Raw genomic sequence first — 26,411 nt, 5'->3', positions numbered from 1 at the left:
GGGCAGTGGATCTTTCCCACTTGGTTCATCATCCCCCTGCCCTCACTCAGGGCCTAGGACAGTGTTGGCATTCAGTAGACGGTCCATCAATACAGAATGAACTCTAGGTCTCAGCCTGCTTTTTCCTGCAGACTTTGAGCTACCTTGTTCCAAGAGGAAAACGGGCCTCAGGAACCGCCCAGAGGTTGACCTCAGGCGACTCGACCGAGGAGTCCGAAGTCCTGGAGGAGGGCCATCGGAGCAGCTGAGGAGAGCGGAGGCGCCGGCCGGCGGAGCCCGGCGGGGCCCGGCGACCCGCGGCCCTTCCAGGAAGAGGAGCGGGCGCTCGCGGCTTCGCGCCAGGGACTGTGTGGGCGGCGCCGTCGGAGAAGGAGTGTCACGTGACTCGCGCAGACACCGCCCATCCGTCGTGGGTGGGAGGGCTGCTTGGTGGGCGGGGCGCACGCAAATGAGCCGGAGGCGTCAGCCAATCGCGGCGCGCGCCGAGGGTCCGGGCTGCGGGGGGATCTGGGACGCTGGCTCGGGCGCAAGCTTGCGTCGCAGCCGCCCGTGATTTTGCTCGCGGCGGCGCTGCGTGCGTGCGGGCTGCGGCGGCCGCTGCTGGTCGCCCTCCTCTGCGTCCTCGGCGGCCGGCCGATCGCCCAAGGCCAGACCCGCGAGCGAAGGACAGGCGGCGGCGGCTGCCGGAGGCGGAGGCGGAGGTGCGGCGGGAGGGAGTGGGGGCCGCTGCCTCCGCTGGCGCCCGGGCCGGCCCGCGCCTTTGCAGCGTGCTCCATGCATCCGGAGGCCGCCCCGCCCCCGAGCAACAACAGTCCCGAGCTTCCCCTCAGCGGCTGCAGCACCACCAGCGGCAGCCACCGGAGCCGCCGCCGGAGCGGGGACGGGGAGCCCCCAGGGTCGCCGCCGCCGCCGCCGCCCGCCGTCACCTACCCGGACTGGATCAGCCAGAGTTACTCCGAGGTGATGAGCCTCAACGAGCACTCGATGCAGGCGCTGTCCTGGCGCAAGCTCTACTTGAGTCGCGCCAAGCTCAAAGCCTCCAGCCGGACTTCGGCTCTGCTCTCCGGCTTCGCCATGGTGAGCGCGGGCCGCCCTGCCCTGCCCTGCCCTGCCCTGCCCCCTCTCCCCTGCCCTGGCGGCTCCCGCCCGCCCGCAGCCTGGACGACGGGGCCCACGGGGCGGCGGGCTGGGCGGGTGAGGGTGAGAGGAAGGCTGTCGTGGACGGGAGGTGAGGTGGCAGCAAGGGACACCTGATGTGGGCGATCGGGCGCCCTGCAAATGTCCAGAGTTGGGGCTGGGGGCTCAGGTGCCTTTAGATGGGCAAGTTGGATGCAGCAAGGAGGGGGAAGCAGCAGGATCCTGGAAGTAGGTCTGCAAGAGCACCCACCGTCCCGCATCTGTGGGAGGGGGTGGGGAGGAGCGGAAAGGAAGGGCAGCAGGCGTCTGATCTCCTTGGGAGCAGGTGTCTGGAGGTGGGGAGAAGGAGATGAACCCCCGAGTTCTCTCGTTCTTTACCCCCGCCTCACTTTCTCACTTTCTCGCCCGTCCTTACACTTGAGGCCAGAGGTATTGGCCACGTTCTTTTATCACCTCGTTAGTGAAGGGGATTTCCTGGCACCCTTACTCCTACCGCCTTTGCCTAGAGCCTCGGGCGGGGGTTTGACAGCCACTCCGCCGCTCTCAGTTTCTTCTTCAGCAACTTGCCCCTGAGTCACTGGGTGGCTGTGTGGGAGGAGGGAGGGAAATGTTCCCGTGAATGGGCTCTTTCTGGACTTTGGGGGTAGGCATGCACCGTTCTCCTCTCCCCGTGCAGGGCTGCGTTGTAGTGAGAAAGGGGTGGGGTAGGTGAGGCTGCTGGTCGGGCGGAGAAGTGGCCCCCCGGGATGCCTTCTGGCCTGGCATCTTGGAGTCTCCCAGCGCTGGGTGCTGCCGAACACTTCTTGATTATCTGCCTGCATGCATGGGGTCCCCCCCCCCCTACACACACACACAGCAGACCACTGCTGCTTGTCAGCCAGTGAGCTCAGCCTTTAGCCTTGAGGGAGGGAGTGGCTGCGTCCTTTGTGTTTTCTCGGGAAGGGAGTGTGTCTGGGACTCTCCCAGCGTTCTGCAAAACAAGTGGGCCAGGACCGTGGAGCCTGAACTTTTAGAAACTCTGGTCAGGGCGCAGCCAGCCCCGGTGCAACGGCCCGTGATGAGGGTGGGAAGAGGTCTCTGAGCTCTGCCACTTGCTGCCTGTGTGACCTCAGGCATCTCCCTCTCTTGATTTCTGAGTTGGTGCACGAAGGAGCCACTCAAGTTTCTCTGACTTCACTTGATTTTAGCGAAGGCCGAGAAGCGATGTAGTTTCTCTGACTTTTAAGAATTAATTGAAGGAGAAAGAGAGAGAAAGGGAGAGGGAGGGAGAGAATGTATAAGGGAGTGGCCCTCTATTTTTTAGTTCAGGCTGATGTGATGAAATTCTTCTTTATCAGTGCCAGATTCCGAGAGACTAGTCTCTGCCTTTGCCTGAAGATTGTAAGAAGAGCCGACATTTGCCAAGCGCTCACTATGTCCATGGCATTGTGTGAGGTTCCCTAACTTCTACACTAACTCCTTCACCACCCTTTGAGGTGATTTTGTCATGGGACTTCCCACAGCCATTCAGCCAGTCTGCTGGCGGGGGATTTGAACCCAGGTTGGCTGGCACCCAGAACTCTCTTGGGCACTTTTGTCATTTGTGTGTGTGGAGCTCTGATTAATGCCCAGCCAGGTATAGAACCAGACCTCCTAGAGAATGAGAAACAGAACAGGCCATTTTTATTTTTAAAGTTTGTGTGTGTGTATAAGTGTGTGTTTACTGATTTGAGAAAGAGAGAAACATCAATTTTGTTGTTCCATTTATGCTTTTGTTGGTTGCTTCTTGTGAGTGCCCTGATGGGATTGAACCCAAATATCGGGACCACATTCTAACCAACTGAGCTACTCAGCTAGGGCCAGAAAAGGATTTTTTAAAAAATTTTTTATTTAAAGCAAAATAGACTTTTACAGTTTGGGGGAAGGGAATGACACCAGCGATTATCAGCTCTTTCCGGTAGTGCTCTGAAGATAGTGGGATTCCTGTTCCCCTTTTTCTTGCGGTCATAAATTCACAGTTGCCCAGGCCCCTTTCCCACTCCAGGAAAAGTGAGGATCAATGGGTGATAGATAACTCTCCCGCCTTCTCTAGTGCTTTCTTCCTCTCAAGGAAGCAGGCTTTCTAAACAAATGTCACCTCCCTCTTCCTCTTACTAAAAACTGCTGGGGAAGTAGGAGGCAGGGTCAGGCAGTGGCATGGGGTGGGCCTTGGCTCACCCAGACTATCTCTTGGGGACCTTTATTTTCCCAGGTCTGGGAGGCAAAGACTTCCTGGCTCTGTTGGTGGAATTTCCCCCCACCCTCCCCAAGTTCTGCCAGCAGGAAAGGGCTGAATCCCCTGACAGCCTCCATTCTGGGGGAGCAGTGACCAGAGGGTCACTGTGTTTGCCATGTGCCTGGAAATCTATGCCAGAGATGGGATTGGGATGGCAAAAAAAGCACTCAGCAGGGCAAGTCTGCCTGCACCCCACCTCCACCACAGACACCCCGCCTTGTGAGGGAGCCTCTGAGGGGAAGGGGTGCCATACAGCCTAGCACCATGGAAACATAGTGAGTGAGTTTCCTGGACTACTCTCCCTTTCCTGTGAGTCAGCACTATCAACTGCCTGCCCCCCTCGGGCTTCCTTCCTAGAGACCTGGGCAAGTAGAGGAGCTACTGTGACCTTTGATCCCCAGGGATAGAGTTATCAGGGATGCCAGGCTCACCGAGTCTCCAGGTTGAGATGGAGGGATTGAGAGACCTCCCCCCTCCCCAGTGGGTGGGAGGGCCTGGCCAGGTGTCCTCATGTGCTGGGGAGGTAGGCCAGACAGGCCGTGGGACCTCAGACAAGCGGCTTTCCTCTTTGGGGCCCGTTTTCTCGTACGTACAGACGAGCACATTCCTCTCCCTGCCACTTGCCTGAGGGTCCATTACATGCCAGGTTGAAGAATTTTCAGCATCTGATGATGTGATGATGTATGTACACCTTAACTGGACCCTCTAGTCTGCAGACAAGATTCCCGCTCCTGATAGCATTTCTAGAAAGAACAGGCCTTGTCTGAGCTCAGTATCCAGACTCTGCCCAAGGGGGCCTGGATGTAGCGCAGGATCGGCATCCTGCAGGTGCTCTGGAGCCACAGGCACCCACGGGGGCTGTGATTCAGGCCATCTGTGCCTCGGTTTATCTCTCAGTGAGAGGCTGCCAGCCTCGGCCCGACTCCGTCACTTAAAGGATTGTGGTGAGCACACGTGGCAATCTTGGTTTTGCAGGGAGGGCAGGCTGTAACGTTAGCCTAAGCAGAAGATAATTGGGAAGGTCAGCCTGCTGCCGTAAACAAAATGCTTTCCACGACCTGGGATCAATTATTTTTGGATTATCTTCCTCCTCAGGTTCTCTGCCCGCTAGCACCCTTTTGTTCCCAGGTTCCAGAATGGGTTCAGAAGTTGCTTGGAATTTCTGTGAAAATGAGTTGGTAGGTGGGGCTCAAATCATAAGACAGGGAGCCTCTTTGACATGTTCAGAATCCAGGGGGCATGGAGATGAGTAAGAAATTACTATCCTTTCTCATAGTGCTCATTACTAGTAGCGATCATTGCTATGGTTGCTTAGGCTCTTGCAAGAGGCCTGACCTTGTGCTAAGTATTGTACTTGTACCATGTCTGTGGTCTTCACACAGCCTAGGGAAGGTTGAGTGGCTTGCCTGAGGTTACCTGGCCAATAAGCTGCAGAAGCTTGTGTCCGTGGTGTAATGTCATTGCTATGGGACTCAAAGTAAGAACCAGGCATCTTAGGTTCAAATCCCAGCTCTTCCACTTAACGACTGTGAGATCCTGGGGAAGTCACTTAATGTCTCTGGGCCTCAGTTTCCTCATCTGTAAAATGGGGGTAGTGGTAGTACCAACCTCATGGGGGTGGGTGAGGAGTCATTGAATTAGTATAGACTTAAAGTGGTTTGATTGAACAGAGTTTTCGACTTTATGATGGTGCAAAAGTGATATGGATAACAAATTACATGAGGTATTCAACACTTTGTTATAAAATAGGCTTTGCATTAGATGATATTGTCCAATCGTAAGGCAGTGTAAGCGTTCTGAGCACGTGCATGGTAGGCTAGTCTAAGCTATGATGTTCGGTAGGTTACGTGTATTAAATGCAGTTTTTGACTTGTGATATTTTCAACTTGAAATTGACTTATTGGGATGTAATCCCGTTGTAAGTTGAGGAGCATCTGTATCTGCAAATCACTTAGAATATATCTGGCCCGGGTACCCAGGAATCTTGCTCACCCTTGTTCTCCTGGTATTGGGACTGCTTTTCCTAGGATAACTGTTTTTGGAAGAATGTAATTCCAGCTAAACCTTGAGGGTGGCTTGGGGAAGAACACTCTGATCGGAGGAAGTGTTACAGGGTCTCGGGACAAGGCAGAGCTGGAGTTGATGTGTGGAAAGTAGTAGAGGAAGCCCTAGCCGGTTTGGTTCCGTGGATAGAGCGTCGGGCTGTGGACTGAAAGGTCCCAGGTTTGATTCAGGTCAGGGGCACATGCCTGGGTTGTGGGCTCAATCCTCAGTAGGGGGCATGCAGGAGGCAGCCAATCATTAATTCTCATCATTCATGTTTCTATCTCTCCCTCTCCCTTTCTCTCTAAAATCAATAAAAAATATATTTAAGAAAAAAAGAGAAAAAAAAGAAAGGAAGAAAATAGTAGAGAAAGGTGAATTTGGCTATGTAAGATGGTGCAGGATCTTAACTGGCTACTTAGAGAGTTTGAACTCTAGTATAGGCAATAGGGAGCCATAGAAGGTTTTGGAGCAGAAGAGTTACAGGATGAATTCTAGAATAATGTTGATGATATTACTATTTGCTGAACACCACAGCCATGTGCCTGGACCTTTCTTTTTGGTCTTATTTAATCCTCAGAACAGCTTTAAATTTATGTAGGTAGGAAAACGAAGGCTCATGGAGCTTATGATCACCCAGCTAGTAAAATTCAAACCCTGATCTTTCTGTTCAGCTACACTCTCTCTACATCCCTCTAGCTGGCTGATAACTGGGCCATTGAAGTCTTCCAGATGTCCGGTTCTGCACTCCGGGTTGTGTGTAAATGGAATTTTGCTGAATGCCCCAAGGGGATGATGCTCATTGCCTAGCTGAGAAGCCTTTTATAAAAGTTCACAAGTGCCTGTGGCACGTTTCTGGAATTTTCAGTAGTCGTCTGTTTTGACCTCTGCTGGCTGGTTCCTGGGTCCAGGCCTGGTGAAGGACTCTAGGATTCCCAAGGGGGGTGCTATGAGAATCACTGTGGAAGTGGAAGGACTTGGAGAGATAGAACTGAGAAAGTTTAAACAAAAGGCAGCTGTTTTCTCTCTGGTGGGACTGCTGCTCTCCAGAAGGGATGTCTCAACCTGATAGGAACTCGGGCTTTTCTTCAGAGGAGAATCTCCTGGGACTGTGATTGGACAGCCCTCTTTGGGATCATTGGTTTAACCCAGGAGTCGGCCAACTTTTTCTATAAAGGGCCAGATAGTAAATATTTTTGACTTTGCAGGCCATGCAATCTCAGTGGTACCTACTGAATTCTGTCATTTTAGCTTAGTTGTTAGTAAATGAATGGGTGTGCCTGCCAATAAAACTTTATTTACAAAAATTGTAGTCTACAGGCCACAGTTTGCCATCTCCTGGTCTCAGTGATGGTCTCCAAGTTTTTAGTTCACACCTTGCTCAAAAAATGGCAGGTTTGGCTCAGTGGATAGAGCATCGGCCTGCGGACTGAGAGGTCCCAGGTTCAATTCCAGTCAAGGGCATGTACCTTGCTTGCAGCTGATTGATGTTTCTTTTTCCATTGATGCTTCAAGCTCTCTATCCCTCTCCCTTCCTCTCTGTAAAAAAAAAAAAAATCAATAAAAAATATTTTTTAAAAATTGTTAGTACTAGCCCTAGTAGATTTGGCTCAGTGGATAGAGCATCGGCCTGTGGACTGAAGGGTCCCAGGTTTGATTCTGGTCAAGGGCTCATGCCTGGGTTGCAGGCTCGATTCCCAGGACGGGGCGTACAGGAAGCAACCAATCAATGACTCTCTGACATCATTGATATTTCTATTACTCTCTCCCTCCCTCTCTGAAATAAGTAAATATGTATATTTTTAAAAATTGTTAGTACTAGCCTCAGTATTCATATGCTTTTGTAGGGACATATGTTTATGTGTGTTACATCTTATGTGTGATACGCATTCAAATAAAGCATACGTAAAAATACAATGTTGAAGTTGAAAGGAACGAGCTAAGTAAGAAGTTCATTAGAAGTTCTGAGATGGTCTTCTGGTTCCCAGTGGGTTACATAGGCTAATCTTTCAGACACACTGGGTTAAAATACCTGAAGGTCAGGTCTTGCCTCCATTTATTTCTTCACCATTCTTTACCTGAAGCACCTAACGGGGCAGTCCCGGTGCTGGGTGCTGGAGGCACAGAGATAAATAGAGTGGGGTGGAGGAAACATGGTGTGTCATTACATCTTCAGACCATGCTCAGTAAAGTGTGGTGGTGGAGGCGCATTGATGAAGGATGCTTATCACAGCCTGAAAATACGTATTTGCCCAAATACTCGGTGCCTGTCTTCCTCCCTAGGGAAGGGAATTGGCTCTTTGACTTCCTGCTTTCTTTCCAGCAGAGCCATAAGACCTTCCAGGCACATTGTAGGTTCTCAAGAAATGTTTCCATGAATTGGAATAGTGGTGCCGAGACTGGTTTGGCTCAATGGATAGAGCGTCAGCTTGGGGACTGAAGGGTCCCGGGTTCGATTCCGGTCAAGGGCATGTACCTTGGTTGCGGGCATATCCCCAGTAGGGGGTGTGCAAGAGGCAGCTGATCGATGACTCTCTCTCATCGATATTTCTAACTCTCTATCTCTCTCCCTTCCTCTCTGTACAAAATCAATAAAATATATTTAAAAAAAAAAAAAAGGAATTGGAATAGTGGTGGCTTGGAAGGTAAAACCTAAAGAAGTCGGAATTAGCTAGATGAAAGAGAACGTCAGGGCCTCTTCTCTCCCCCGAACCCCCCAATCTGTGGTTTATGGCATAAGTTTAGTGAGTTGCAAGCAGCATTCCCCCCACCCCTTTTTTTTTTTAATGGAATGAAATAGAAAGTAGCAGCATGCACCCTGTGTTGTAAGAATAGACCTTGCTGGGGCTTTTAGGGATGTATTGTTTGTTGGAACTTTACAGTTTCTGTTATAAATGTGTGTGCTTCTATTTATAGAAACACTTGGAGTCCTGGAGGTGGTGGTCAGAAGAGTTTGTAAACTGCTGGACTGGACCTCAGCCCTCTCCTCTCTCTCTTTTTTTCTTTTTTTTTCTCAGCCCTCTCTTAATAGATGGTTTGCATCTGAGGTGGGACCGGCAGGCTCAGACAGCTCCGAGTGAGCCTGGGTGACTGTGGCTTGGCAGCTTTCTTGTTCCGGGCTGCAGCCACCCACCCTCCTCAAAGTGAGAGAAGCCCAGGCCTGGAAAAGGAGTGTCCTGTGTCCTGGCTGTGGGCGCTAGGGTCAGCCGGGCGTAGGAGGGCTGCCTCGGAATGGCCTGGACTGCCAGGCGCCAGGTGGCCGGGGTCTCTATGGAGCCCAGCCGGAGCGAGGAGAGGTGGTTGGTATTCAGGCACAGGAGCAGACTCTGGCAAAGCCCACCAGGCCCTACCTCCCAGAATCACATGACCCTCTTGGCTCATGCTTGAAAATTGGCATCTCAGTGTCCCGATCCCACATGTGGGGGGAGTCCATGGACCACTGTGAGGTGGGGCTGGCCGTCTCTCACCCTTCCACTCCCTTGGGGAGACCTGTGGCCAAGTTCAAACAGGCCCGGGACTGGATGGGAGCTGTTTATTTTGGGTTAACTCCCTCAGCGCTCCATCTATAATTACCTTATGAAGCTGCTTGCAATCTGATCTATCGCTGCTCCGGACTCAGCCGGGGCCCTGGGAGTCGCCTGCCAGGTTCATGAGGCCCCTGTGATTTTTACGCTCCCTTCGCATGAGGAGATTTCCCAGGCGAGAAGCATCCTGGAAAAAGCAGTGGCTTGATTCCTGTGAACATTTTCCATGCCAAACCTTCCTTTATGCAGCCCTGTGGCACAGAACTCGATCCCCACTGTGGGAACAACCCAGACAGCCAGCCTGCGAGGTCGAAGTTCCAGGAATTGTAGGGTCTGGCAAAGGTGATGGGGTTTCTTCCTCTTCCTCCGAGGGCCCAGTGTCACAGACTGAGCCGCCCAGCCTCTCCTTGGCCCACGAGCGGGAAGCGGGGCGGGGAGGCCTAGCCAGTTCTGGTGTCCCCAGGCCAGCTGTGTCTGCATCCAGCCCTGAGGCCTGGGGTTGTTGCAGATGATCTGCAGAGGGTGGTCTCTGTCCTGCTGGTGTGGCCATTTGTCCGGGTGTGGTTTGGGACGCACTTTCTGCTGTGCCCAGAGATTGTAGCTGGGGCACACAAGGCCCAGAATGGGAGTCCGGCGGCCCTCTCCCACCCCACGGGGTAGAACATCGGCAGGTGGGGTCAGCTCTCTCCAGCCTGAGCCCAGGGTGTCCAGGGGCTATTTCTCTTCCACTTCAAGCCCTGCAGTTTTCTTTATAACTGAGATTGATTGAGCACCTCCTGTGGGCTGGGCCCTGTGTTAAATACTTATACTTAATAAGTAAACTCATTTAATCCTTAGTCTTAGTCCTTCTGGGCTGTTAAAACAGAATACCACAGGCTTGCCAAAGCCGGTTTGGCTCAGTGGTAGAGCGTCGGTCTGCGGACTGAAAGGTCCCAGGTTCGATTCCAGTCAAGGGCATGTACATTGGTTGCGGGCACATCCCCGGTAGGGGGTGTGCAAGAGGCAGCTGGTTGATGTTTCTCTCTCATTGACGTTTCTGGCTCTCTATCTATCTCCCTTCCTCTCTGTAAAATATCAATAAAATAAAATAAAAAAAGATTTAAAAGAATACCACAGGCTGGGTGGCTTATAAACAACCGACATTTATTGCTCACATCTCTAAAGTCCAAAATCAAGGCACTTGTAAATTCGATATTCCTGGTTCATGGACACCATCTTCTCACTGTGCCCTCACATGGTGGAAGGCCAGGGAGTCTCCGAAGCCTCTTTTGTAAGGGCACTAACTAACCCATCCTGGGGCTCCACCCTGTGTCTCATCACCTCCCAAAGGCCCCACCTCCTGACATCATCACATTAGGGGTTTGGGTTGCAGCGTATGAATTTAGAGGGGATGATGTAAACATTCAGTCTATAGCAGCCTAACCCTATGAGGGAAATGCTCCCGTGACTCCCTTTCCACAAGGCTTTCGTAAGGACGTTGCCAATAATCATCGACACCTTATTAAGCTTGTTATATGCCAGGTCTTCTAAGAACAAGCGGAAGAGCCAATTCACTCTTAAGGGCTATGTACTCAGGGGGATATCAAGTACGGGAGCATGACCTGTATATACCACCACCCTCGTATGCCCCCAGGGTCCAGCTCAGGGCCTGATGACCTCATGGGTCTGGACATTTCCAGTGAGTGAAGAAGTAGCCAGTGGAGCCAAGACCGGTTTGGCTCAATGGATAGAGCGTCGGCTTGGGGACTGAAGGGTCCCGGGTTCGATTCCGGTCAAGGGCATGTACCTTGGTTGCGGGCATATCCCCAGTGGGGGGTGTGCAAGAGGCAGCTGATCGATGACTCTCGTTGATGTTTCTGACTCTCTATCTCTCTCCCTTCCTCTCTGTACAAAATCAATAAAATATATTTTAAAAAAAAGAAGAAGAAGAAGAAGAAGTAGCCAGTGGACCTGGGGCAGCCAAGCAGCAGGCTCTCCTGCTTGTCCCTTCTCTGGTTTCGGATGCCGGGGCAGCAGGCAAAAAGAGGAAGAGGAAGTGCTGGGGGTGGGGAGGTGGCAAGAGGCACCCTCTGCTGGAGGGTGCGTGCCCCCCTTTTCCCATGTGGGCAGCCCTGGGGACAGAGGCCTCGGGGCCTCCGGAAGTGGCCTTTAATTCGCCGTGCCCTGGTGGCCTGCTCTGATGCCCCAGATCCCTCAACCACATGTACTAAAATTTCAGGGTTGACATTAGGCCACCAACGGTCTTAAAAACGACCAGAATCCTAATGGCACGGCCCCAGCTTTATAGGAACTTGAAACATTTTATAAGCTCCTGCACTGAAAAGTTCATACAGTCCTCCCTTGTGGGAATTACGGAGCGAGGATCTATGAATCCCACTGAGTTTGTCTGAAAAGTCCTACGGATATATAAACCTGGGCCTTCTAAGGAGGGTGTCCACTTCCGTCACCATCTTTTTGAAGGGGCTGGACCCCAGGTGGCCTCTAGATTGTACATCCTCCCAGAGCTGGAGGAGAGAAACCTCAGAGGATTTCATATAGTGGGTTTGGGGGTGATGCTTCTAAACCAAGGCCCAGAAAATTGGAGGAACTTGTCAGAGTCACAGCCTAATAAAAGGTAGAGAGTCAGGGTTCAAAGGCAGTCTGCTTGGCTGCAGAGCCTGTGCCCCTAACCACTGCCCCACCCTGCCTCTCCGGGCCCCAGGAAGTGTTTAGAGGAACAAGACATGAAAGCGAAGTAGGCCAGGCATTACAAGCAGAAGAAGAGCTGGTGGGGAAGGAGGAGCCCACTACACTCCCCAGGAGTAAGGAAAGGTCAGGGCAGGCTGGTGTGGGGCTGGTGGACACATTTTAGCATCAGACCCCCCCACTCTCTGAGCCTGGTACGTACGTAGTGGACACCTCACGAAGAGTCACTGTCCTTAGTGGTATTGCCATTGGTGCTCACTGCTCCAGGCCCGGCAGGCAGGCCCTGGCCGTGTGCCCAGCCCCTGCTGCTCCCGGCTCAGATCTAATGAGCTGGCTCCTTCACTTGGGGGTGATTTGCAAGGTCCAGGTGAGAAGCTGCAGGTGGCAGACCCAGAACATGCCCCCGGTGACCCCGGATCCGTAGGTCTCCAGGAACTGGGCAGTAGCTAGTGCGTCAGCCTTGGAGCCCTGAGCTGGGGCCTGGGGTGTAGATGGCCCCAGGGCTGTCTCACTGCACCCCACTAGAGCTCGTCTCTTCTGGGAAGCCTCCTGTGGTTCCTGGTTGGTTGGTGCACTGCATTCTCAGAAGGGGCCTTCATCTCCATCCTCACCCGTCTGCTTGAGAATGGGAGTGTGGGGCCAAGAGGAAAGGTGGGGCGGCAGGGTGCTTTTTATTTTTAATTTCAATGCAAATTTTTTATCATAGTAAGATATGCATAAAACCATTTTAACCTTTTGTGGTGGTTGGTTTTTAATACCTGGCCGGGTGGTAAGACCAGCAGTTGCCATTTGGGAGGCGTTTGCAATGTGCTAGGAGCTCTCGTTTAATTGTTAAAAACAATCCTGTGAATTAATATGATGTTCCTGTTGTACAAATTAGAAAGTTGAGGCTCAGAGATTCGGGTACTTTTCCAAGGGCATGTAGCTATTGGTAGATTCAAATCCTGGCGGCTCCAAGCCTGCTTTCTTTTTCTTTTTTAAAAAAAAAATATTTTATTGATTTTTTACAGAGAGGAAGGGAGAGGGAGAGAGAGTTAGAAACATCAATAAGCTGCCTCCTGCACACCCCCTCCTACTGGGGATGTGCCCGCAATCAAGATACATGCTCTTGACTGGAATCAAACTTGGGACCCTTGAATCCGAAAGCCCATGCTCTATCCACTGAGCCAAACTGGCCAGGGCATAAACCAACTTTTTTTATTATTTATTTTTTTATGTTTTATTGATTTTTTTTTTTTTTTTTTTTTTTTTTTTTTTTTTTTTTACCAAGAGGAAGGGAGAGGGATAGAGAATTAGAAACATTGATGAGAGAGAAACATCGATCAGCTGCCTCCTGCACACCTCCTACTGGGGATGTGCCAACAACCAAGGTACATGCCCTTGACCGGAATCAAACCTGGGCCTGGACCGGTTTGGTTCAATGGATAGAGCGTCGTCTTGGGGACTGAAAGGTCCCGGGTTAGATTCCGGTCAAGGGCATGTACCTTGGTTGCGGGCATACTCCCAGTATGGAGTGTGCAAGAGGCAGCTGATCGATGACTCTCTCTCATCGATGTTTCTAACTCTCTATCTCTCTCCCTTCCTCTCTGTACAAAAAAAAACAATAAAATATATTTAAAAAACAAACAAACAAACAAACAAAAAACCTGGGACCTTTCAGTCCGCAGGCTGAAGCTTTATCCACTGAGCCAAACTGGCTAGGGGTAAGCCTGCTTTCTTTACCTGTACTTTCTGCCCAGGTGGATGGGTCTTATGATCTCCATTATACAAATGTGGAAACTGAGGCCTAGAGAGGCCTAGTGCCTTTCCCAGGGCCACAGGGTTTGACAGGAGGAAAGCCTCGGTGGGCCGTGACTATCCTGGTGCTCAGCCTGCCTCTCCCCGACCCTCAGGTGGCGATGGTGGAGGTGCAGCTGGATGCTGACCATGACTACCCGCCGGGACTGCTCATCGCCTTCAGTGCCTGCACGACGGTGCTAGTGGCCGTGCACCTGTTTGCGCTGATGATCAGCACCTGCATCCTGCCCAACATCGAGGCGGTGAGCAACGTGCACAACCTCAACTCCGTCAAGGAGTCACCCCACGAGCGCATGCATCGCCATATCGAGCTGGCCTGGGCCTTCTCCACTGTCATCGGCACGCTGCTCTTCCTGGCTGAGGTGGTGCTGCTCTGCTGGGTCAAGTTCTTGCCCCTCAAGAGGCAGCCGGGCCAGCCCCGGCCCACTAATAAGCCCCAAGGCGGCCCGGTCTCCAATGACAGCAGTGGTGGCACGGGCGGCATCACCCCAGGCCAGGCTGCTGCCATCGCCTCAACCACCATCATGGTCCCCTTCGGCCTGGTCTTCATTGTGTTTGCTGTCCACTTCTACCGCTCACTGGTCAGCCATAAGACGGACCGACAGTTCCAGGAGCTCAACGAGCTGGCTGAGTTCGCCCGCTTGCAGGACCAGCTGGACCACAGAGGAGACCACCCCCTGACACCAGGCAGCCACTATGCCTAAGCCCTCCCGGGCCTGGGCACTTCCTAGCTTTGGCCTTATGCCCTTCCCCATGACCTTGTTCTGCCCCAGCCTCAAGGGCAGCCTGCATAGGGTGCGAGCTTTCGTCAGGGGACAGAAGTGAAGGGAAGAAGCTCTTTTTTTAAAGAGAAATTACTGCACTTTGAAACTTTCCTCTAGGAGAAGAAGCACTTCCTGTTCTTCCAGCTCCGGGTTCGCCTCCTGTCAGGAGGCCACCCATGGGAGCCAGAGCCAGGACAAATGCTCCCTTTGTCCCTCCTCCCTGCCCATGCCAGTGCCATCTGGATGCTTCCTGTCCTTTCTGTCGTGACCTCCCCCTCCCTGTTCAGCGTCGAGTGTGTGCGAGTGTGTGTGAACACATAAATATACTCATAAGGGATGCCTCTCGTGTCTGTATTTGTTGGGCCTGGGCTGCCTGGTGTCATTTCTCCTGGTGCCCCCAATCAGGTGAGCCTCTAAACAGATTATTTTTTTTTTTTCAACATTTTGAGAAATTTTAAACCTACCAAAAAGTTGATTGAACAGTAACTGAAATATATATGCGGCCAGTCCTTGTTGTTCTCAGTTCTGTTCTATAAAATCACCGTGAACGCTGAGTGAGCGGGTACTGAACCACCGCTTCTCTGGGAAATATGGGCTTGGGTTCCTGCGAGCCTCTGCTCACAATATTTTTTTGTCACCTGGTTTTATGTATGTTTCTATCTAAAGACATTTTACTGAATATATATTGTTGACTTATTGACATTGAATTCAGGCCAACAGAAGCATCCCTCATTGAAGCATGAATGACGCTTACACCTGACACAGGTAGGTAAGGCCCGTCACAGCCTTCCTGCACTCCGGGACGCTACGCTTGAGAACCATTTTAAGTGGTGAAATCAACAAAAAAAAACCTGGCACTCAGTAGACCATGAGAGCTGAAACAAGGCAGAGGGTTTCCTTACTCCACCTCAGCAAGTAGGCAGATTCACAAATACAGAAACGGTGAAATGACGAGAATCACTGTGTTTTTGCCCTTGAGCCATATGTGTTGATTGCAGATACGGTGACCCTTCATGCTTAAATACTTCCTCCTAAAACCAAGGATGTTATCTCCTACATGACCACACAATTCAAGAAACCTGACGTTGATGCCATACAACCTAATGGAACCTTCGTGTTCACTTTCCCACTTGTCTCAATCATGTCCTTTCTAGCAGTGGTTTTTACATCCAGGATCAGGATGTTACATGTAATTGGAACAGCCTCTCTTTATCCTTGAGACACGGACAGTTTTGAAAAGACCAGATCTGTTGTTTGCAGAATGTTGCCTCAGTCTGGTTTTTCTGGTATTTTTTTCATTTTTACAATCGGGTTGTGCATTTTGGCAGGCGTATTTGTCTTTCTTCTGCAGATGATAAAACTGGTGCCCCAAGAGGTTAAGTAATTGGTCAGAATTCGAACCTGGGAGGTCTTGGGCATTCCCATGGGCGGATTCTGACTTTGCTTAAGAAGTGAGGAGATCCAGCAGTAGCAACGGGCTCACCTTTTTGTAGAGCAGTGACAAGCAGGAGTGAGTTGTAGCCACCCTCTTCCTCAGGACCTGTTTGCCACAGTCCCCACTGCTCCCTCTTCCCACACCAGGCCAGCTTCATCTGCGCTACCTGCCTGGCCTCCACGGGTCTTTGCATTTGAGAGCTCTGTCTCAGAAAGTGGTTTTACAAATACAGAGTGCTCTGACTAAAGTGGAAGTTGGTTGGGGAAAGGGTGGCCCTAGTTCTTGTCCTGTGCAGACTTGAACTTGGCCGGCAGCAGCTTTGTGGGCTGAGCGGGGAAGGATGACTGTAGTCTTGTTTTTTTCCTAAACTTGCCTGAACTCAAGAATCACCAGATTGGCTTGTAAAATGCAGATACCCAAGCCCATCCCTAGGTGTGTCTGATTCTGTATTTTTAACTCCAGGCAATTTATGGAAATGCTAGTAGGAACACAGTCTCTTTAATTTCAATTTTATTCATATTTTGAATAGATAATACATTCACATGATTCCAGATACACAGTGAAATGTTTCCCTTCCCTGTTCCCAGGTTCCCAAGTCTTCCCCAGAGATAATGACTTTATATATGTATTAGAGGCCCAGTACACAAAATTTGTGCACCGGGAGGAAGGGGGGCCGGGTGTCCCTCAATCCAACCTGTGCCCTCTCGCAGCCTGGGACCCCTCACTCCTTACTGTCCATCTGCTCTCTGCTCCTTAGCGTTGTTGAGGAGGAGGAAGAGGCTCTGGCCACTGCACTTGCCAGCCATGAGCCTGGCTTCTGGCTGAGCTGCACTCCTCCTATGGGAGTGCACTGAACATCAGGGGGCAGCTCCTGCGTTGAGCGTCTGCCCCCTGGTGGTCAGTGCACATCATAGTGACTGGTGGTTCTGCTGTTCAGTCTATTTGCATATTAGGGTTTTATTATATAGGATTTTTTTTTAATATATATTTTATTGATATTTTACAGAGAGGAGAAAGGGAGAGAGATAGAGAGCTAGAAACGTCGATGAGAGAGAAACATCGACCAGCTGCCTCTTGCACACCCCCTACCGGGGATGTGCCCACAACCAATGTGCATGCCCTTGACCGGAATCGAACCTGGGACCTTTCAGTCCGCAGACCGACGCTCTACCACTGAGCCAAACCGGTTTTGGCTTATTATATAGTATTTTTTAAAATTGACTTTAGAGAGGAAGGAAGGAGGGTGAGAGAGAAACATCAGTGTAAGAGAGAAACATTGATTGGTTACCTCCCTACACACCTCGTCTGGGAGTTGAATAGTTGATCTTTTGGTACATGTCAGGATGCTCCACCGACTGAGCCACACCAGCCAGGGGGCGAGACAACCATTGTTGCCAATTCACTTTATTTCCCATGTAGAGAGAGTTATACATAAACCAGCACACACTTCTGCTTTTTCTGAAAAAAAAGGTAGCCTGCACACTTCACCACTGTTCTTTTTACCTTAAGAGCAGATAGGCCTCTATTTAAGTACAATCAACTTAAACCTGGTGACTTGGAAACCTCCCTGGACCTCAGTTCCAACTCTAAAATGGCACTAATAGCCCTAGCTGGTTTGGCTCAGTGGATAGAGCGTCAGCCTGTGGACCAAAGGGTCCTGGGTTCAATTCCAGTCAAGGGCACGTACCTTGGTTGCAGGCTCCTCCCCAGCCCAGGCCCTGGTCAGGGCTCGTGCAGGAGGCAACCAATCAGTGTGTTTCTTTCACATCCATGTCTCTCTCTGTCTTTCCCTGTCTTCCACTCTGCCTAAAAATCAATGGAAAAATATCCTCGGGTGAGGATTAACAACAATAAAAATGGCACTAATAATAGTAGGACACCTCACAGCTTGATGAGGGGTCATGGAAGAGGACACAGGTAAAGTTGTCAGCATAGGACCTGGCACCCAAGTGGGTGCTCTCTCTGTTAATTCTGTGCCCCAAGGCTGCCAGGCTCAGCTTCCTGGCATCAGAGGCACCATGCTTTGGGTCAGGCTGCCCTGTTTATGATATAGAGGCAGAGAGAAACTTGACAGTGTCAGTGAACAATTATTGAGCCTTTACTATATGTCAGGTGCTTGGTGAGGCCTGTACATATATCATGGTATTTCGGGGCTACACTGTTGAGGATGGGCTGAGTCATTCTTTTGAGAGTTTACACTGTAGCACGTTTAGCAGGATCCCCAGTCTCTACTCATTAAGTGCCAGTGGCATTCTTGCCAGTTCTCACAACCAAAAATGTTTTGGGATGTGCCAGATGTCCTCGGGGAAGGAGATGGGCTGCCTTACTTGATCTTCACAGTAACCACAACAGCCCTGGGTGGTAAGTACCGTTATTTCCCATCTTAGAGAAGAGGAAACCTGGTGAATAGAGAGGTTGGGTGGTGTACCCAGGAACACACAGCTAATAAATCACCCTGGACTCACACCCAGGCAATCTGCCTGCAGAACTCGTGTTCCTACTCATTATGTAAGAGTCTCTTATCGTGCAGGAATGTTGTCTAGATGAGTGATGCAAAGCCCTTCCCAGGTATCTGCTTCACAATTAACCTCAATACATGTTGTTCATTATGGTTACATCTGTTAGCAAATCCTCAACACCCCTGTGAGATCTCCTAAGTCCCATTTTATAGCTGAAGCCTGGAGGTCCCTGGCTAAGGGTCACACATCCAGTAAGTTGGGAGTTCTTGGCCCCTGCTGCACATTGAAATCACCTGGGAAAGCTTTTTGAAGGCCCAGGCCTCACCCCAGACAGATGAGAAACTGGGCTTCGAATGTGGCCTTCTATAGCTTTTAAAGCTCCCACAGGATCCTCAAGTCCAAGCCCCTGTGTTAGACGAAGAAGCTGGGTCAGGTTTAACCCCAAATCTTAGTGACCAATGTGGACAAATGCAGGCTTTCTCCTCTTGGGAGCATCTCAGAGCTCAGAGGCTGGGAGACACCTCTTCTCTCTCCCCTGTAGGGTCAACCCGTGCAGGCCAGAGCCCTCTTCCCTCTTCTCTACCTGAAATCCCTCCTGGGGCTCTCCTGCCCCCCAAACCTCACATCACAGGCCCAGGCGAATGCCACCACGTACTCCTTTATTCTCCTGCACTCAGGGATAGGGGCCTAGAATAAAAGCTGTAACAAGAGGACCCCCAAGGCCAGCTGGGGAGAGAAGCACTGGCCCCTATTGACAAAGGAGGATCCAGTGCTGGGAGGATGAGGTGCTCTCTGTGGATGCCAAGGGTGTGCCCGGAGTCACCACTCACTCCTCCACCGGTTTGAGCAGTTGGATGATGCGGACTTGATTTTCTCCTGAAGCTCTGAGAGTCTCTGCAGGGGCGAAGGCGGGGTGGGAGCTGGTGTTTCAAAGACACTGTACCAGTGCCCTCTCCTCAAACCTAATGCCCACAGCAGGAGGGGCAAGGACTGGATGGACCCACTGGACAAGCTGAGGCCTGGGGCAAAAGAAGTCCTCCAAGCAGCGTTCCAGTAAGCCCAGGGTACAAAAGGGAGGATTTGGGCAGGACTGGAATGGACTGGGCTTCAATAAAATGGGTTTTGAAGGGGAGGAACCCCTCCCCCAAAGGAGACGCCAGGAGCTGCCTGACCCGCATAGAGGGTGACTGGTGTGCCCACCCTCTCACCTGGTATCGGTCTCCTTGTTCTTCTTTTTATTAAAAAGAAAAAGAAAAAAAAAAGATGTTTTTATGGATTTCAGAAAGAGGAAGGGAGAGGGAGAGAAACATTAGTGATGAGAATCATTGATCAGCTGCCTCCTGCACACCCCCTAATGGGGATCGAGCCTGCAACCCAACCCCGGGCATGTGCTTGGATTGGGGAATCTAACCGTGACCTCTTGGTTCCTGCTTCACTGGGCTCATCTTTCTTCTTGACCATGGCCAACGCTTCCTCCAGCACACCGTCGGGATCTACAACTTCCACCTGGGGGAAAACAGCAGGGATGGGTTTGAGGAGCACGGAAGTCCCAGGGTGCCAGTTTTCTGAGGCGCCGCCTGCTTTTGGGGGTGCTGTCTGCCTGGTGAGGTGCTACCTGCCTCCCTGGAGATACCCTGACTGAAAACAAAACCTTGTCTGTTCCCTGGTTGGACTGGGCTGGATCAGGCCAGGTTGGGTGTGGTAGGAGGCGGTGGAGCTGTTTGTCTCTGTCTCTGTCTGGGTGTGGTCACAGGGCGCTGAGGAGAGCTGCCCACCTGAGGAATGGGGAACTGGGTAGGCTCCGGAGCCTCATCTCGGCCGAAGTCAGTCATGGTGCCACACTTGGCTATGTTGTCCACCCAGAAGCCTTCAAATAGCTGACCGTGGTCCAGGTGGAAGAATCGTCCCGGCCCGTTCTTCAGGCCTCCCTGCCAGTAGCCCTCATAGCGGTTCCCGTTCTCTGGGAGAAAGGGCAGAGCAGGCCTGGCTGGCCTTCTGCCACTCCAGGCCAGGCACCAGGCCCACCAGGAAGCCAGAACAAAACTAAGTTGATTAGAGTGAGCTGGGCTGGTAGATGGGGTGGGGTCTGGGACAACTGACCTATAAACATCAGACCTGTTTCACATCTTGCCTTCACTACTTACTTGAACAAGCCACATGGTTTCCTACTTATAATATATATATATATATATATATATATATATATATATATATATATATAGCTATAATATGAATCGGTAGTGTTTTTTTTGCAGCACTTACTCTGTACCTGGTTCCTTGCCTGTTTCTGACATCACTCCTCCCAAACAATGCTATGAAGGATGAAGGACTCCATTTTACAGATGGAGCTTGCAAAGCTCAGGGAGTTTGACTGACTTGCTCAAGGTCACAGAGCTAGAAAGTGACAGAGGCAAGACTTAAAACCAAGGCCTGTCCATCCCAGGAGTCCATGTTTTTCATGGGGGAGTCAATTCAGCTTCTCATCTGATGGTGGTGAATTTAAGGGGAATTCCTTTAGCACTTTTGCATGTCACAACTGCATGGCCTTGACCTAGTAACTTTAACCTCTCTGTGCCTCCTTTTATTTGTAGAGTCAGAATAAGAGCACCTGTTGTTATAGAATCGTGGCAAAAATTAAATTATTTCAGTACCGTACAGGTGTGGCTATGATTGTTATGAACATCAGAAAATGTCTTAATTGCTCATATTTATTGTTAGGCTCTCCTTTTAGAGTATTAAGCTCCCTGAGGGCAGGGATCTGGTCCTGTCATGCACCTTAATCCACACTGGAGTGGCGCTTTTGGGGTATTGCAGGGGCGTGGCCTGATGGGGTCTGGGTTACTCAGGACCCAGAAGAATGCAGCCCTGAGGGCAGGGGCGGGGCCTGGTGATCAGGTCGGGGCGTGGCCAGCAGGCCGTTGGGGCGGGGCGGGGCGAGACACTCACTCAGGCGCTGCATGCCCTCCCCGTCCGGCTTGTCGTTCCACCATTGGCCCTCGTAGATGTCACCATTGCTGTAGTACATGCGGCCCCACCCGCAGCGCTGGTCGCTACACCACTCACCTTCGTAGTACTCGTTGGGTCCGTAAAACTGGATCCCATAGCCCTGAAAGCACGAGGGTGTCCCTGTTCACGACGCCCCGTGCCGTCCTCCCTGGCACCCAAACCACCACGCACCTGGGCTTCTACCTTCCTTGCTCTCTGGGCCCTACATCCCGTCTGGAAAAATCTCTCCAGGCTGTCCATGTCCTTCTGTCCCTCTGCTACCGCCTTTATGCAGCCCCACGGTCCTTTCTCCCCTCCCCACTCTCCCCTCCCTCCAATGTCCCATTCTCCCTGCCCTCATGAATCCAACATACAGCAACTAGGAGGATCTCTCCATCTCCCATCTGATTATCTTTGCCCCAACTCTGACTTGATCCCATTCAAAGTCACAGATGCCTCTGAACATCAGATCAAAGCCATGGATTTTCCTCCCAGGGAAAATGAGTATCAACACCATACTCAGCATTCAATCACATGAGCGTGACCTTCCTGCATGCAGATTACATCTGAGGAGGCTGGGTTAAGCCTCCCTCCAAATCCTGATCAAGGCCCACCCCTTCCTGCCTCCCTTTACTCCCACCCCTGTGGGCACACACACCTTGCTGACATATCCTTCCTTTCGTTACTTCTGCCTCCTTTGCTACTTCCCCTTCTCCTTTATTTCTCCCTGGTTAACTCTTTGCTTTTTTTCTTTTGTGTGTGTGTGTGTGTGTGTGTGTGTGTATGTGTGAAGTCCAACAGGGAAGCCTCCTGTGAATGCTCCATGATGTTCCTCTGGACTCCTTGTGCAAAGCTCTATAGGATAGAGTCTATCCGAACGCTTCTCTCATCACTGGCCAGTAAACAATTTGAAAGCAGAGGTCAAGAAATCCTGGGCTCCACCACTTGCCAGCAGTGTGACCCTGAGCAAGGTACTTCACCTCTGAGCTTGTTTCCTCATCAGGAAAATAAAGAGGAGGATGATGATGATGATGTGAAAGTTAGCTCAAGTATAATATCATTTTCCAGGATTGCAGTAGCAGTTGTGCAATAGTAATAATATATTTTTATCTGTTTCCATGGCCTATGGTGAGGATATTGATGTTTATGGTGAGAACATGCCTCTGGCTCGCTTCTACCCCTGGGAAGTGGGACCTTCCTCTCTTGTCAGGTGACTAAGGGTGTGACCTCAGCTTTCTTGCTCCCACTCTTCCTACCCTCTTCTTATCCTGGCCCAACAGAAGGGGGATTCTCAGAAAGGGCCGTCCAGGGAAAAGAAAGCCAGGAAATGAGTCGGGGAGAAGGAGGAGGAGAGTTCTTCAGGCTGCGGGCTGGCTTCTTGCAGCCACAGGATTTCACAGGCTCCTCCCTGGGTCTCTCCTTCGCCTTCCTGTTTCCTGGGTTTTGTTCTGAGAAGCCGTAAGGATTCCCCCACCCCTTCCTTCTCCTACCCACACAGTACCCCTTTTCCTCCTCAAATCCATCCACCCCCTATTCTCCCAGATCTCTCTGGCTCCTCCCCCTACACACACACACACACACACACACACACACACACACACACGGAACATGCTTTCAGCCTGGCCCACATCCCAGGGCATGATGGGAACCACTCACCGATTTCTTATCGCCTTTCCACCAGCCCGAATATACTTTCCTGTACTTTCCTTTTTCTTTGTCAGGACGGCTGAGGGTGCCATAGCCATCTCGCTTCCCAAACTTCCAGTCCCCCTCATAGATGGTCCCTTTCTTCTTCCAGATCTGTGTTCCTTTTCCTGATGACATACAGATGGCCAACACTGCAGACACGGCCATCATGAGTGTGGGGGGCAGTTGGCTGGGTCTGCCTGGGCCTCATGTGCCCCTAGACTTGGTGGTTCTTGGGGACTGGGACAGGGTCTGTGCCTCGTTTCTAGAGCACCAGCGCCCAGAAAAAAACCCAGAAAGTTCCATTTCTACAAACGTTGGTTCTCCAGCCCTTTGCCTTGAAGCCAGATTGACATAGCAAACCCCAAGTAACAACTGGGTTTTGTGAACCAAAAGGGGCTACCTTGGCAAGCGTGGCAAATTCCATAGCTAGAAGTAACCGCAGGGATGTTTCAATCATTGAAAATAAATAATAAATAAATAAATAAAAATCAGCCCTAGCCGGTTGGGCTCAGTAGACAGAGCATCGGCCTGTGGATTGAAAAGTCCCAGGTTCGATTCCGGTCAAGGGCATGTATCTTGGTTGCGAGCACATTCCTGGTAGGGGGTGTGCAGGAGGCAGCTGGCCGATGTTTCTCTCTCATCAATGTTTCTAGCTCTCTCTCCCTCTCCCTTCCTCTCTATAAAAAAAAAATCAATAAAATATATTTAAAATAAATAAATAAAATAAAATATCAAAATTATCTTCAGAACCCGATATGGGGCAAGACAACTACAACATTCTTCATTATTATCTTTGCCCACATACCTTTGTAAACTATGTATGTGAAATATTAACTCTCCTGTAACCACCAATGTAAAAAAAAAAAAAGTATGTATTTCTCTATTTTACTTTTTATCCAGTTTTAGAGATTTCCCTGCTTTGCCTTCTCCTTAATCTGCCACCTGTGGATTTCATGTGCCCGCCTTATGTCTTCTCCTTTGATTCTAACATATAAAATAGCTGCAAAACAACTGTTCTCAGGAGCATTATCTCAATTCCTTTAGATTTTGCTTCCAGGACTAACCTCAAAATGCTTGTCTCAAAATAAACTTTAAAAACCTTTCTTAGGGTTTGGGATTTAAAAAAAAATTTTTTTTTATTGGTGTTAGAGAGAAAGGGAGAGAGAGAAAATAATAGAAACATTGATGAGAAAGATCAATTGGATGCCTCCTGCACGCCCCTTTCTGGGCATGTGCCTTGTCTGGGATGGAGCCTGCAACCTCCTGGTGTATGGTCGATGCTCAACCACTGAACCACACTGGCTGGACAGATTTGGGATTTTTTTCATGGACAGTTTCTGGAACATGTTCTGCACATTTCACTAGTTCCCCTGAACACACCTGGAGACCCATCTCCTACTACTCCACCCCCTTCTGTGTTCTCCACTCCCATCCTTCAGACTGCCCTCCAACCGCGATGGCCTCCATACTGTTCCTGGAACCCACCAGGTACACTTCTGTCTCCAGACCTTTGCACCTGCTTGTTCCCTGGCCTGGAATTCTCTTCCCCAAATATCCGCTCATTCCCTATCTCCTGCAAGTCTTTGCTCAGATCTCATTTTCTTAATGAGGCCTACCCTGACTATCCCATTTAAAATTACAAGCCTTGCCGAAACCGGTTTGGCTCAGTGGATAGAGCGTCAGCCTGCGGACTGAAGGGTCCCAGGTTCGATTTCCAGTCAGGGCACATGCCCAGTTGTGGGCTCGATGATCCCCAGCAGGGGGTGTGCAGGAGGCAGCTGATGGAGATGGATGATGTTTCTCATCCATATTTCTATCTCTCTATCCTTCTCTCTTCCTATCTCTGTAAAAACCAATAAAAAAAAACTTATTTAAAAAATAAAATTATAAGCCTCTTCGTACACCCTTTCCCTTTTGCACAGACCTTGGGTTCCATGCTTGATAGATGTCATCTCTTATCTTCACAGATAAGCTTTATTTCCATTTTACAGGTAGGGGAACTGAGGCCCTGAATGGGTTGATGGTCACTCAAGGTCATAGTTGGTGGAACTAAGATTCTCACCCAGGTTTATGGACTCCACCTCATTCAATGCAGGTAAGGGGGAGAGAATAGGGGTTAAGAATCTGGAATTGCAAGACTGGAATGAAAAGTCATGCCACTTTTTAAAATGAAAACTTTTTTTTTTTTTTTTTTTTGCCTTCAGGTCTTCATTTGTATCACAGGACTCCTGTGCCCCCCCTGCTGGTTAGACCCAGAGCCCAATGCAGTTAAAGTCTGAGCCCCAGCTACTTGAGGGAAGGGAGGGGTCCTCCTTTACCACCTGTTGCTCAGAATCCACATCAGGGCTGAGTTTGAAGACCAGCATCCCAATTGCAAGCTGATTTCCGGCCTCTGCCTTTTCCTCCCGCTAGCCAGCCAGCCGAAGGCTTAGCCCAGGAGAGTGGGACAGAGCTGGTGTCTCCTGAGCCCCAGCTGTGCCTGGGGATGGTGTCTCCAGACTGCTTTGGGCGGCCCTACTGGTCCCTGAGACTTTCTCGCAGCTGAAGTCAGGGCTGAGTTCCTTTCCATGTGGAGGTCCCTGGCTGGTCCAGGTCAGCATTCACCCCTTGGAGGAGCCTCAGGGACATATCTCATGTCCCCCATGAGTTCTGCACCCCATTTCCTTGGCTCAGACCCCCCACCTGAGCCCCTGGAGGTCCCCTACTCACCATGTTTCATGTTGTCCTTCCACTCGCCCACGTAGCGGTCACCATTGACAGCATGGACCTGGTGTCTCAGGCCATTCTTCTGGGCCTTTTGGTCCCATTCCTTCCACGGGGGCTGGGACTTGGGTGGGCACTTGGAGATAGGCATGTTGGCTGCTTCGGCGGGGCCAGAGGGCGCTGGCACAGAGAGTGAGGGACATCAGGGGCTCAGTGTGCCTCCAGCTCTGCCAGGGCTCTGGGGCTTTCCCGGGAGGCACTGTCTGAGCTCAAGTCGGGTGACTCATGTGTGTCCTGAGTCCCTGGGGCAGGTGAGTTGCCCTCGGAGGGGATTCTTTTGTGCTGGACTGACCCTCGGCTGTCTCCTCCCTTGCTTCTCCAGGGACCCCCCTGGAGGGAGGGGGAGGGCGAGGGGGAGGGGGTCTGATGGCACAATTACTTGGGAACCAGGGAAACCAGTCGAGCAGTTGCGTTTGTGATGACGTCGGAAAGAAGCTGCCCCGGGGCCGGAGGTGACGGTCACATATTTCATACCCAGCATGACCAGTCCACATGCTGGCCCTTAACGCTAGAAACTTGGCCTGGGAAGACTAGGGGACCGTTCAGAGACACCGCCCGGCAGCCCCTGCGTCCTCTGCCCCGGCGCTCACCTGCCCGGCGGCGGAGCCTGGACCCGGGGTCCCCCCCTGGGCGGGATGGGGTGTCACCGCCTCCGCCTCAATCGCAGCCCGCAGAGCGCGCTGCGGGGTCCCAGGCCCCGGCCGGGGTCGCTATGACAACGCGGGGCTACAGCACAGCCCGCCGGCAGGCACCGCCCCTTCCTGCCGGGCCGCGAGAGGGGGGCGGGGCGGGTCCTCCGCGGCCGGGAGGGGAGTCCCGGGGCCCCGGGGAAGTGGGGTGCCGGCAGGTGCACCCGCCTGGTGGCCGAAGGGGTGC

The 26,411-nt window shown here is 51.3% G+C and overlaps 2 protein-coding genes across 5 annotated transcripts; one reads left to right on the top strand and one right to left on the bottom strand.

Annotated features, from left to right (window-relative positions):
• Positions 1-622: 622 nt before the first annotated feature.
• Positions 623-14,541, top strand: ORAI1 (ORAI calcium release-activated calcium modulator 1). Its single transcript, XM_036448927.2, has 2 exons — positions 623-1,077; positions 13,536-14,541. The coding sequence occupies exons 1-2, from the start codon at positions 775-777 to the stop codon at positions 14,142-14,144; spliced, it is 912 nt and encodes a 303-aa protein (XP_036304820.1). The 5' UTR covers positions 623-774; the 3' UTR covers positions 14,145-14,541.
• A 4,197-nt stretch (positions 14,542-18,738) lies between these two features.
• On the bottom strand, positions 18,739-26,411 carry MORN3 (MORN repeat containing 3). Of its 4 annotated transcripts, XM_036448932.2 has the most exons (8): positions 26,126-26,402; positions 25,482-25,655; positions 22,740-22,897; positions 21,045-21,204; positions 19,874-20,058; positions 19,510-19,604; positions 19,307-19,329; positions 18,739-18,992 (listed from the first exon to the last, which is right to left on the bottom strand). In XM_036448932.2, exons 2-8 carry the CDS (start codon positions 25,624-25,626, stop codon positions 18,925-18,927), a joined length of 834 nt encoding a protein of 277 aa, XP_036304825.1. In that variant the 5' UTR covers positions 25,627-25,655; positions 26,126-26,402; the 3' UTR covers positions 18,739-18,924. The 4 variants fall into 4 exon arrangements, with proteins under 4 accessions (XP_036304825.1, XP_045441527.1, XP_045441525.1 ...); XM_045585571.1 differs by lacking the exon at positions 19,307-19,329 and having other exon boundaries at positions 21,162-21,204; positions 26,126-26,411; XM_045585569.1 differs by lacking the exon at positions 19,307-19,329 and having other exon boundaries at positions 26,126-26,403.

Source organism: Pipistrellus kuhlii, unplaced genomic scaffold (genome assembly GCF_014108245.1).
Source record: "Pipistrellus kuhlii isolate mPipKuh1 unplaced genomic scaffold, mPipKuh1.p scaffold_m20_p_20, whole genome shotgun sequence".
NCBI classification, from domain to species: Eukaryota; Metazoa; Chordata; class Mammalia; order Chiroptera; family Vespertilionidae; genus Pipistrellus; species Pipistrellus kuhlii.
This window is presented reverse-complemented; position numbering and strand designations above follow the sequence as displayed.

Bases quoted from the DNA above. Each gene is read 5' to 3' on its own strand.
- ORAI1 (XM_036448927.2), top strand. From the start codon at position 775: ATGCATCCGGAGGCCGCCCCGCCCCCGAGCAACAACAGTCCCGAGCTT. The intron at 1,078-13,535 runs GTGAGCGCGGGC...CCCGACCCTCAG, and splicing joins TGCTCTCCGGCTTCGCCATG to GTGGCGATGGTGGAGGTGCA.
- MORN3 (XM_045585569.1), bottom strand. From the start codon at position 25,626: ATGCCTATCTCCAAGTGCCCACCCAAGTCCCAGCCCCCGTGGAAGGAA. The intron at 22,898-25,481 runs GTGAGTAGGGGA...GTATGTCATCAG, and splicing joins GAAGGACAACATGAAACATG to GAAAAGGAACACAGATCTGG. The intron at 18,993-19,509 runs GTTAGATTCCCC...TCGCCCCTGCAG, and splicing joins GCAGGAACCAAGAGGTCACG to AGACTCTCAGAGCTTCAGGA.